The sequence below is a fragment of the Pecten maximus genome, chromosome 1, assembly GCF_902652985.1.
Source record: "Pecten maximus chromosome 1, xPecMax1.1, whole genome shotgun sequence".
NCBI classification, from domain to species: domain Eukaryota; kingdom Metazoa; phylum Mollusca; class Bivalvia; order Pectinida; family Pectinidae; genus Pecten; species Pecten maximus.
In genome coordinates, this window is record NC_047015.1 from 43549759 (window position 1) to 43562795 (window position 13037).

Below are 13037 nucleotides of genomic sequence, written 5' to 3' on the forward strand. Positions count from 1 at the left end.
ACATCTTCGTGTAGAATACAAAAACAAGCGACATGGACTAGAATGATATGTCAGCACAACATTGTAATGTAGAACTACTGTGGTGTTGACAGTGGCTCAAGGAGAACTCAATTACACACATTGATTAGACAAGTACAAATACATTGAAAAGCTGATGTAATAAATACCCATTTAAATGGAGGTAAACATGGAGTTCAGCTATCAAAGCTGTGCTAACGTCCAGAAATCATGCTCGCTTTCAAATGTTTAGTTAGCCTTTCGCATGTTTCAGAGTCTTTATGGGAATAGAAATTTTAAGTTCAATCAATTGTGGAAATTATGCCCTAAACAATGAAGGAATGTGTTAATTGTCAAAAAATTAAAAGTCAGAATATTTACATCTGAGATTTACGGAGCATCAAAATAGGACTGTGTCATTGATAGACATTTATTAACATATGAAGTCATGCTATATGTTTCATGAGAATAAACCATCAGTATTTTCAAGGTAGACTGACATGCAAATCTGTATTGGTATACACAATGTCAAGTGTCCTCAATATAACAAGTGTTTCTCATCAGTTTTAAAGGTAGAACATTTATAACTTCTGTTTGGGGGGGGGGGGGGGGGGAAGTCTGATGTAAGACAAACATATCTACCTAGCTAAACCTGTAAACAGCACTGGTGATTGAGGATAACATCACTTCCTTGTTGACCTTTGACATTTTATGCTTTTTGACAATATGAATGTTGGGATGTCAGCTGGCCTCCCAAAGTGACAATGTGGTGTCTTTTTCTGCCAGTGACCTTCGGAAGGGACCTGCAAAGAAGATTAAAATTTACTCAAAGAATGAGAAATTATGGTCACTTGTCGGAGTGATAAAACCAGAGTGATAAAGCTAGGGCTGACATGAGGGTGGGTAGTATCAGTACTGACTTTATAGGAGTTTTACGAGGCCCCAGCTGGGTAAGAGATAGTGTATCGCTGCCTCACTAGTGCCCCACTCCATAAAATTCTGTATGCAAAACTCCCAGTCTGATTAATTATAACAAAAGTAAAATTTATACACCAGCTGTTTCAACAGGAGAAAACAAGAGAAATTTATTGTTGTTCCCCTGGATAAAAAAGGAATGAAATGGTGAAGTTTGTGTACATGTTTGTCAACTCTCGAGTTAATCTGGGTGATAAAGACACATCCTGATAAATCAGTGTACTCACGATCACCCCCTCACCTCTGTTCCATTGTAGCCTGCTCATCAAAGGCATCGTAATTCAGTATACATTGATTTCAATGGAATGTCAATGTCTTTATAGAAATATGCTTATTGTTTCACCTGGACAAGGTACAACATCTTGTCTTGATGTGATTAATGTCCTGACAAACAAGCTCTGCTTATACTGTGTCCTCTTGCCCTAGCAGATAGGATCATATACAACAGTTATGTGTATGTCAAAATTCACATTGGTTACCAACTCCAAATGTTGGGGGGTTTTCTCAATTTTATTTTCCACTTCTTATACATTTGTACTAGCTTATCCTTCTTTGTTTGAAACCCTGAAATCTAGAATTGGATATACAAGAGATAATATTTTTTCTTTGCAACTTTGATAATCTGGAGATACTTGGGGGCACTCTAACATAGGTATAGCTTGCGGCTTACACAATTTGACATATTCAGTTTTGCCAATGAAAACTTACTCTATATTATTTATTTTTCAACCCAATGTTTTATGACATATGGTGCCAACAGTGGGAGTTGCTCATTGTTTACAAATTGAGACCTCCCTGGCATGTCCTGTCTCCAGAGAAGGTGGCCTTTCTTGACAGGTTTAATTTTCTTACAGACTCTTTAATAAAATTTATCATGGAACACAAGAAATAAGATCTGTTATGGTTTTTCATAAGTACAGTTTCAAATAATTAATAAATTTGACTACTAGTTTTTAAGAATTTTCATTTGTTCATATTTATATAAATTGACCTTGAATATGTTGTGTACCATTTTGTATTTTTCAGTTTTCACCGCTGGTCCAGGATACGGTTCTACAAGGAACATTTAACGCCACCCTTAACAACCCTATTGCCACGCAGGTGGATACAGCTATCCATGCTACCAACTCCGCGAAACATGCTTTCCTCCTAGGGGTGTGACCCGGCCCCCTAAAACACCCCTAAAAGACGTACTATGATACACACTATTGGAAGTTAGCAACAATTACATCAGCTGTTGGGAGTATTTGTGGATGAAGATGGGGCATTTACTTTAATTTGACGAGAAACTGTGATAAGATGAAACTGAATTTGCTTTCAGTAATGTCAGCTGAAATTGCGAAAGTAAAAATGTATGAATGGAAAAATTACATTAAAATGTTAAATGCTGAAAGTTAATTTTGCTGATGAAGTCTTTACTCCAGCGTTAGCGGTTTTTGCTGAGCAATTAAAACTGCTGAGTTTGTATAATTTTACATGACTTGTGTATTAGAGAACTGCTCTCCTGTGATAAATCCTACTCTCTGATAATGTTCACAGAATCGAGAATTTTTGTCTTTTAAATCCCAGGGTTTTATAGCATCCCAGTAATGGGTTATATTAAAAGACACTTCAAGAAATTTGTCGTTTTTTATATCACAATGTTTTAAATTGTGCTAGACACAAATTTATAAATCTCTTTTATGGCCACAAGTATACTGACTAGTGACATACTTCAAATCTTATATTTAAATCGTTTTCTATTGCACAAAAATATTTTACATTCCCATAAAAGTCCATTTCCCATGTTGTGTATGCATTTCATTGACAACATGGTTCCTTATTAACTCAATCAGCCTTGTAATTACGTTATGTATATACAAGTTTCATGTCTGTGATATTTTGTATGATTTTTATGTTAGATTATATTACTCTTGAGTATCATACTGTTAATTAAACCAGTATTTCTGACATCCGTCCTTGGGATGAGGGTTCGGCCAGATTGTAGTTTCGGATGCTGGCATCACTAATGTATCAATAGAGAAAAATTACCACTTCATGTGTACATACATACCCCTATGGCACCTCTATTTTTCAAAACCAAAACTTTTCCGTAATATATAATCAAAATTTTTTTGAAATTCAAACAATTTTAGAATTTTAAAACAAAAAATAAGAATAAAATAGATAAATGGAATGTGAAGTATCTGTATGATAAAAATTGATGTATTCATCGTAGTGTGTCTCTGACAGTAAAATTGGTTGAAAGAGTATACTTGACTGTGGGAGTCAGTCCAGTCATCCTTCAACAGTTCATCTGTTTGTGCTGTGCAGGTATTTCAATCTTTGTTGGACAATATTAGCCCTATTACATATTATATTTGTATTTTCCTATGAAAAAGGGAAAAAATATGGATTAAATAAAGGATGAATTTGAAATAAAACAATGGTTATTACTTATCTATTGTGTAATTGTATATGGTCTATCGTTGATATGTTGTATTGTAAGTCAGATACCAGAGTAATCTAGGTAGCAGTGATTGTTAATTCCAGGAAAAATGTACAATTTTTGTACTGGCAGCCTGATTTAATGTGAAGCTGTTGGTGTCGTGGTAACCTATACAAACAGGAAAACACAACCCATATGGCCGAAATGTAGAGCAACCCCTCAAAACCAGATACACAAATTGAACATGTCCTTGATTATAATATCCACGGCTGGTACAAGGCAGATCAAAAGGACCAAGTTCTACAGCTTTGTCATGTACAGGCTGTGGGGCCAACTAAGGGCTTGTTACAAACTGATGTTGACAGTCAATGAGGGAGATAGGTTGTTTGGAGAACCATGTAATGATGTGTATAAATACACTGTATATCAGGCAGGTATGTTATTGTTACTGGTAATGTGTGGTTATTGTCTGGTATCCAATGGTACATGTGCACTGTTCTGTTGAAATATTCAGACATCCACAAATGCAGCCATGATGTAATCTGCAACTATTTCTACATCTGATCAGTCTTTATATTACGCATATATGTAGAACTTGCATGGCTTGTAGAAACAAAGTAGATTACTTCCAACATATGTGATATATAGTCTATTTGTTCTGACCATTTGCCCTACTATTTTGCCTTTGAATGTTGCCCAGGTGGTTGGTCTGGTGGTTGTTTTTGAATGGTGGCCTAGCCTTTAGATGTTGGCCTAGTAGTTGCCTTGGGACATTGGTCTGGTGGTCACCTTTAGATGTTGCACTGGTGGTTGTCCTGGAACGTTGTCCTGGTGGTTACCTTGGAATGTTGTCCTGGTGGTTACCTTGAAATGTTGTCTTGGTGGTAACTTGGAATATTGTCCTGGTGCTTACCTTGGAATGTTGACCTGGTGGTTACCTTGGAATGTTGGCCTGGTGGTAACTTGGAATATTGTCCTGTGCTTACCTTGGAATGTTGTCCTGGTAGCTACCTTTGAATGTTGGCCTGGTGGTTACCTTGAAATGTTGTCTTGGTGGTAACTTGGAATATTGTCCTAGTGGTAACTTGGAATGTTGTTCTAGTGGTAACTTGGAATGTTGTCCTGGTGCTTACCTTGGAAAGTTGTCCTGGTAGCTACCTTGGAATGTTGGCCTGGTAGCTACCTTGGAATGTTGGCCTGGTGGTTACCTTGGAATATTGTCCTAGTGGTAACTTGGAATGTTGTTCTAGTGATACCTTGGAATGTTGTCCTGGTGGTAACTTGGAATATTGTCCTAGTGGTAACATGGAATGTTGGCACAGTGGTTGCCTTGGAATGTTGCCCTGGTGGCTATATTAGATTGTTGTCCTGGCTGTAACCTTAGAATGTTGGTCTTGTGGTTACCTTTGAATGTTGTCCTGTAGGTAACCTTGGAATGTTGACACAGTGGTTACATTGGAATGTTGCCCTGGTGGTCACCTTGGAATGTTGCCCTGGTGGTTGCCTTAGAATGTTGCCCTGGTGGTCACCTTGGAATGTTGTCCTGGTGGTTACCTTGGAATGTTGCACAGTGGTTACCTTGGAATGTTGGCACAGTGGTTACCTTGGAATGTTGTTCTGGTGGTTACCTTGGAATGTTGTTCTGGTGGTTACCTTGGAATATTGTCCTGGTGGTTACTATGGAATGTTGTCCTGGTGGTTACTATGGAATGTTGTCCTGGTGGTTACCTTGGAATGTTGTCCTGGTGGTTACCTTGGAATGTTGTTCTGGTGGTTACCTTGGAATGTTGTCCTGGTGGTTACTTTGGAATGTTGTCCTGGTGATTATTATGGAATGTTGGCCTGGTGGTTAATATGGAATGTTGTCCTGGTGGTTACTATGGAATGTTGCCGTGGTGGTTACCTTAGAATGTTGTCCTGATGTTACCTTAGAATGTTGTCCTGACGATGTCTTTTTCAGCTGGGATATATTGCCCTGGATTTGCCCAATGTATTGCCATGCTATAGTCTCTGGATGCTGGGATATGTTGTTCGGGGGTTCCCCTGTGGTTTTGCCGATATAGCCCTGATGTTGGCCTTTCATGTTGCCCTGTTTTTGTTTCTGACTACCGGGTTACACTCTTTATGCAAGTTACTGTGTTACATTTGCCTATTCTATGATACACCAGACCAATCCAGGTACCACTAAGAACGTCTGGCCACACCAGATAAGCCAGCAAATTGACTTGTCATCCTACATTAATCTTAAAACACTTTATCAAACCGCAATAGGACTGCCTACTCACTAAACACTTAACAGGGGTATATTAATTTGTTCAGCTTAAGGGGACCAGCCAATAGATTTGTGCTTCTGTCACAGCCAAGGATACCGGTACAGTGTCAGCCAATTAATTCAGGGATGCATACTACTCCTGTTCCCTTGGGATTTTTCCATTTTTCTTTTATTGAATAAACAAATTTAATGGGTATAAGCCCTTCTGCTATCTTTTTGCTTTAACAACTTTTACAATCTTTATATGTGCTGGTCCAGGGCATGATCACATGTCTATTGGGGGGGGGGGGGGGACTCTTTTTTCTCCAAAATTTTTAATTTAAAGTGACATTACCGTAGACTCAATTGGATGATTTTCTACTGGTATATACAGTGGACTACTGGTGTGACTTTAGATTGCTGAAAAATTTCACTCAGTTTACAGGAAAATGTAGAGACAAGGTGTCAATTTAAAGTTCTGAAAGACTAAGTCTCCCAAACTTTTGAGACCTGCCCATGTGATCAGAGACCTGCCCATGTGATCTGAGACCTGCCCATGTGATCTGAGACCTGCTCATGTGATCAGAGACCTGCCCATGTGATCAGAGACCTGCCCATGTGATCTGAGACCTGCCCATGTGATCAGAGACCTGCCCATGTGATCAGAGACCTGCCCATGTGATCAGAGACCTGCCCATGTGATCAGAGACCTGCCCATGTGATCAGAGACCTGCCCATGTGATCAGAGACCTGCCCATGTGATCTGAGACCTGCCCATGTGATCAGAGACGTGTCCATGTGATCAGAGACCTGCCCATGTGATCTGAGACCTGCCCATGTGATCAGAGACCTGCCCATGTGATCTGAGACCTGCCCATGTGATCAGAGACCTGCCCATGTGATCTGAGACCTGCCCATGTGATCAGAGACGTGTCCATGTGATCAGAGACCTGCCCATGTGATCTGAGACCTGCCCATGTGATCAGAGACCTGCCCATGTGATCTGAGACCTGCCCATGTGATCAGAGACCTGCCCATGTGATCAGAGACCTGCCCATGTGATCTGAGACCTGCCCATGTGATCAGAGACCTGCCCATGTGATCAGAGACCTGCCCATGTGATCAGAGACCTGCCCATGTGATCTGAGACCTGCCCATGTGATCTGAGACCTGCCCATGTGATCAGAGACCTGCCCATGTGATCAGAGACCTGCCCATGTGATCAGAGGAAGGTTGATATGCCCTTTTCGTCTCAAATGTGAGGGTCAAGGTTGATGAAAAGGGGGTATAGGGAATTGGGTGGGGTGGAAGGGGGGGGGGGATGGGTAGGATGGTGTTAAGAAGGTCTAGACCCACCCCCGATGGTGACATACACAGTTCCCAGCTATACCAGGTGAGCCACCCCCGATGGTGACATACACAGTTCCCAGCTATACCAGGTGAGCCACCCCCGATGGTGACATACACAGTTCCCAGCTATACCAGGTGAGCCGTATAGCTTGTGGACTAGGCTAGGAGGAGCACATTCTCTGGTTGTCCGGTTACTTTTCCGATTACGTTAGGTGCTGGTATTCAAGTGACATATCAAAGATCACTTCATTTCACCGCAGACACAGAGAAAAAGTCAAAGTCTTCTTGTTTGGTTAAAAAATTAAATCCAAATTAGACTTGGAAGGTAATATTTTATCTCCGTTTATTTGCTCTCTCATGACTCACACCGTTTATATGACTGAGACGTTCAAACTTTACAGAACACATTATCAATTAGATTCTGTTTAAACATTCTTCATGACCCATTCATTTAGTACTGATGTAAAAAATATATTTTCATTGTCTTTATACCAGGAAAATAAAGTAGATATTTATGTATTTTGAACAACTGTACATATCAGAGACATATATACGTATATATATATGTCTCTGTACATATGTATGGTAATTAGTTAAAACAGGTACAGTGTAATGGTAGTTTATACCTGGTTACAGTACAGTGTAATGGTAGTTTATACCTGGTTACAGTACAGTGTAATGGTAGTTTATACCTGGTTACAGTACAGTGTAATGGTAGTTTATACCTGGTTACAGTACAGTGTAATGGTAGTTTATACCTGGTTACAGTACAGTGTAATGGTAGTTTATACCTGGTTACAATACAGTGTAATGGTAGTTTATACCTGGTTACAGTACAGTGTAATGGTAGTTTATACCTGGTTACAGTACAGTGTGTAATGGTAGTTTATACCTGGTTACAGTACAGTGTAATGGTAGTTTATACCTGGTTACAGTACAGTGTAATGGTAGTTTATACCTGGTTACAGTACAGTGTAATGGTAGTTTATACCTGGTTACAGTACAGTGTAATGGTAGTTTATACCTGGTTACAGTACAGTGTAATGGTAGTTTATACCTGGTTACAGTACAGTGTAATGGTAGTTTATACCTGGTTACAGTACAATGTAATGGTAGTTTATACCTGGTTACAGTACAGTGTAATGGTAGTTTATACCTGGTTACAGTACAGTGTAATGGTAGTTTATACCTGGTTACAGTACAGTGTCATGGTAGTTTATACCTGGTTACAGTACAGTGTAATGGTAGTTTATACCTGGTTACAGTACAGTGTAATGGTAGTTTATACCTGGTTAAAACAGGTACAGTGTAATTATAGTTTATACCTGGTTACAGTACAGTGTAATGGTAGTTTATACCTGGTTACAGTACAGTGTAATGGTAGTATATACCTGGTTACAGTACAGTGTAATAATAGTTTATACCTGGTTAAAACAGGTACAGTGTAATGGTAGTTTATACCTGGTCACAGTACAGTGTAATGGTAGTTTATACCTGGTTACAGTACAGTGTAATGGTAGTTTATACCTGGTTAAAACAGGTACAGTGTAATGGTAGTTTATATCTGGTTACAGTACAGTGTAATAATAGTTTATACCTGGTTAAAACAGGTACAGTGTAATGGTAGTTTATACCTGGTCACAGTACAGTGTAATGGTAGTTTATACCTGGTTACAGTACAGTGTAATGGTAGTTTATACCTGGTTACAGTACAGTGTAATGGTAGTTTATACCTGGTTAAAAAAGGTACAGTGTAATGGTAGTTTATACCTGGTTACAGTACAGTGTAATGGTAGTTTATACCTGGTTAAAACAGGTACAGTGTAATGGTAGTTTATACCTGGTTACAGTACAGTGTAATAATAGTTTATACCTGGTTTAAAACAGGTACAGTGTAATGGTAGTTTATACCTGGTTACAGTACAGTGTAATAATAGTTTATACCTGGTTAAAACAGGTACAGTGTAATGGTAGTTTATACCTGGTTACAGTACAGTGTAATAATAGTTTATACCTGGTTAAAACAGGTACAGTGTAATGGTAGTTTATACCTGGTCACAGTACAGTGTAATGGTAGTTTATACCTGGTTACAGTACAGTGTAATGGTAGTTTATACTTGGTTACAGTACAGTGTAATGGTAGTTTATACCTGGTTAAAACAGGTACAGTGTAATGGTAGTTTATACCTGGTTAAAACATGTACAGTGTAATGGTAGTTTATACCTGGTTACAGTACAGTGTAATAATAGTTTATACCTGGTTAAACAGGTACAGTGTAATGGTAGTTTATACCTGGTTAAAACAGGTACAGTGTAATGGTAGTTTATACCTGGTTAAAACATGTACAGTGTAATGGTAGTTTATACCTGGTTCAAACAGGTATTGTGTAATGGTAGTTTATACCTAGGTCAAACAGGTACAGTGTAATGGTAGTTTATACCTGGTTAAAACATGTACAGTGTAATGGTAGTTTATACCTGGTTAAAATAGGTATAGTGTAATGGTAGTTTATACCTGGTTACAGTACAGTGTAATGGTAGTTTGTACCTGGTTAAAACAGGTACAGTGTAATGGTAGTTTATACCTGGTTACAGTACAGTGTAATGGTAGTTTATACCTGGTTACAGTACAGTGTAATGGTAGTTTATACCTGGTTACAGTACAGTGTAATGGTAGTTTATACCTGGTTACAGTACCGTGTAATGGTAGTTTATACCTGGTTACAGTACAGTGTAATGGTAGTTTATACCTGGTTACAGTACAGTGTAATGGTAGTTTATACCTGGTTACAGTACAGTGTAATGGTAGTTTATACCTGGTTACAGTACCGTGTAATGGTAGTTTATACCTGGTTACAGTACAGTGTAATGGTAGTTTATACCTGGTTAAAACAGGTACAGTGTAATGGTAGTTTATACCTGGTTACAGTACAGTGTAATGGTAGTTTATACCTGGTTAAAACAGGTATTGTGTAATGGTAGTTTATACCTGGTTACAGTACAGTGTAATGGTAGTTTCTACCTGGTTACAGTACAGTGTAATGGTAGTTTCTACCTGGTTACAGTACAGTGTAATGGTAGTTTCTACCTGGTTACAGTACAGTGTAATGGTAGTTTATACCTGGTTACAGTACAGTGTAATGGTAGTTTATACCTGGTTACAGTACAGTGTAATGGTAGTTTATACCTGGTTAAAACAGGTATTGTGTAATGGTAGTTTATACCTGGTTTACAGTACAGTGTAATGGTAGTTTATACCTGGTTACAGTACAGTGTAATGGTAGTTTCTACCTGGTTACAGTACAGTGTAATGGTAGTTTATACCTGGTTAAAACAGGTACAGTGTAATGGTAGTTTATACCTGGTTACAGTACAGTGTAATGGTAGTTTATACCTGGTTAAAACAGGTATTGTGTAATGGTAGTTTATACCTGGTTACAGTACAGTGTAATGGTAGTTTCTACCTGGTTACAGTACAGTGTAATGGTAGTTTCTACCTGGTTACAGTACAGTGTAATGGTAGTTTCTACCTGGTTACAGTACAGTGTAATGGTAGTTTATACCTGGTACAGTACAGTGTAATGGTAGTTTATACCTGGTTACAGTACAGTGTAATGGTAGTTTATACCTGGTTATAGTACAGTGTAATGGTAGTTTATACCTGGTTACAGTACAGTGTAATGGTAGTTTATACCTGGTTACAGTACAGTGTAATGGTAGTTTATACCTGGTTACAGGACAGTGTAATGGTAGTTTATACCTGGTTACAGGACAGTGTAATGGTAGTTAATACCTGGTTAAAACATGTACATGTTTAATGGTAGTTTATACCTGGTTACAGTACAGTGTAATGGTAGTTTATACCTGGTTACAGGACAGTGTAATGGTAGTTTATACCTGGTTACAGGACAGTGTAATGGTAGTTAATACCTGGTTAAAACATGTACATGTTTAATGGTAGTTTATACCTGGTTACAGTACAGTGTAATGGTAGTTTATACCTGGTTACAGGACAGTGTAATGGTAGTTTATACCTGGTTACAGGACAGTGTAATGGTAGTTTATACCTGGTTAAACAGTACAGTTTAATGTAGTTTATACCTGGTTACAGTACAGTGTAATGGTAGTTTATACCTGGTTCAAACAGGTACAGTGTAATGGTAGTTTATACCTGGTTACAGTACAGTGTAATGGTAGTTTATACCACATTACAGTACAGTGTAATGGTAGTTTATACCTGGTTACAGTACAGTGTAATGGTAGTTTATACCTGGTTACAGTACAGTGTAATGGTAGTTTATACCTGGTTACAGTACAGTGTAATGGTAGTTTATACCTGGTTACAGTACAGTGTAATGGTAGTTTATACCTGGTTACAGTACAGTGTAATGGTAGTTTATACCTGGTTACAGTACCGTGTAATGGTAGTTTATACCTGGTTACAGTACAGTGTAATGGTAGTTTATACTTGGTTACAGTACAGTGTAATGGTAGTTTATACCTGGTCAAAACAGGTACAGTGTAATGGTAGTTTATACCTGGTTACAGTACAGTGTAATGGTAGTTTATACCTGGTTAAAACAGGTATTGTGTAATGGTAGTTTATACCTGGTTACAGTACAGTGTAATGGTAGTTTATACCTGGTTACAGTACAGTGTAATGGTAGTTTATACCTGGTTAAAACAGGTACAGTGTAATGGTAGTTTATACCTGGTTAAAACAGGTACAGTGTAATGGTAGTTTATACCTGGTTACAGTACAGTGTAATGGTAGTTTATACCTGGTTAAAACAGGTACAGTGTAATGGTAGTTTATACCTGGTTACAGTACACTGTAATGGTAGTTTATACCTGGTTACAGTACAGTGTAATGGTAGTGTATACCTGGTTAAAATGGGTACAGTGTAATGATAGTTTATACCTGGTTACAATACAGTGTAATGGTAGTTTATACCTGGTTACAGTACAGTGTAATGGTAGTTTATACCTGGTTACAGTACAGTGTAATGGTACTTTATACCTGGTTACAGTACAGTGTAATGGTAGTTTATACCTGGTTAAAATGGGTGCAGTGTAATGGTAGTTTATACCTGGTTAAAACATGAACAGTTTAATGGTAGTTTATACCTGGTTAAAACATGAACAGTGTAATGGTAGTTTATACCTGGTTACAGTACAGTGTAATGGTAGTTTATACCTGGTTAAAACAGGTACAGTGTAATGGTAGTGTATACCTGGTTAAAACAGGTATAGTGTAATGGTAGTTTATACCTGGTTAAAACATGTACAGTGTAATGGTAGTTTATACCTGGTTACAGTACAGTGTAATGGTAGTTTATACCTGGTTACAGTACAGTGTAATGGTAGTTTATACCTGGTTAAAATGGGTACAGTGTAATGGTAGTTTATACCTGGTTACAATACAGTGTAATGGTAGTTTATACCTGGTTACAGTACAGTGTAATGGTAGTTTATACCTGGTTAGAGTACAGTGTAATGGTAGTTTATACCTGGTTAAAACAGGTACAGTGTAATGGTAGTTTATACCTGGTTACAGTACAGTGTAATGGTAGTTTATACCTGGTTACAGTACAGTGTAATGGTAGTTTATACCTGGTTACAGTACAGTGTAATGGTAGTTTATACCTGGTTAAAACAGGTATTGTGTAATGGTAGTTTATACCTGGTTACAGTACAGTGTAATGGTAGTTTATACCTGGTTACAGTACAGTGTAATGGTAGTTTATACCTGGTTAAAACAGGTACAGTGTGTAATGGTAGTTTATACATGGTTACAGTACAGTGTAATGGTAGTTTATACCTGGTTAAAACAGGTACAGTGTAATGGTAGTTTATACCTGGTTACAGTACAGTGTAATGGTAGTTTATACCTGGTTACAGTACAGTGTAATGGTAGTTTATACCTGGTCACAGTACAGTGTAATGGTAGTTTATACCTGGTCACAGTACAGTGTAATGGTAGTTTATACCTGGTTACAGTACAGTGTAATGGTAGTTTATACCTGGTTACAGTAC

At 38.1% G+C, this 13037-nt stretch overlaps 1 protein-coding gene across 1 annotated transcript in view; it reads left to right on the plus strand.

Moving 5' to 3' along the window:
- Positions 1-3395, plus strand: part of LOC117334431 (sperm-tail PG-rich repeat-containing protein 2-like) — an 83472-nt gene extending 80077 nt beyond the window's left edge. The window contains exon 12 of the mRNA XM_033894060.1: positions 1999-3395. Within this exon, the coding sequence (XP_033749951.1) occupies positions 1999-2133 (135 nt within the window). The 3' untranslated portion in view covers positions 2134-3395. The remainder of the gene's footprint in view (positions 1-1998) is intronic.
- Positions 3396-13037: the final 9642 nt, after the last annotated feature.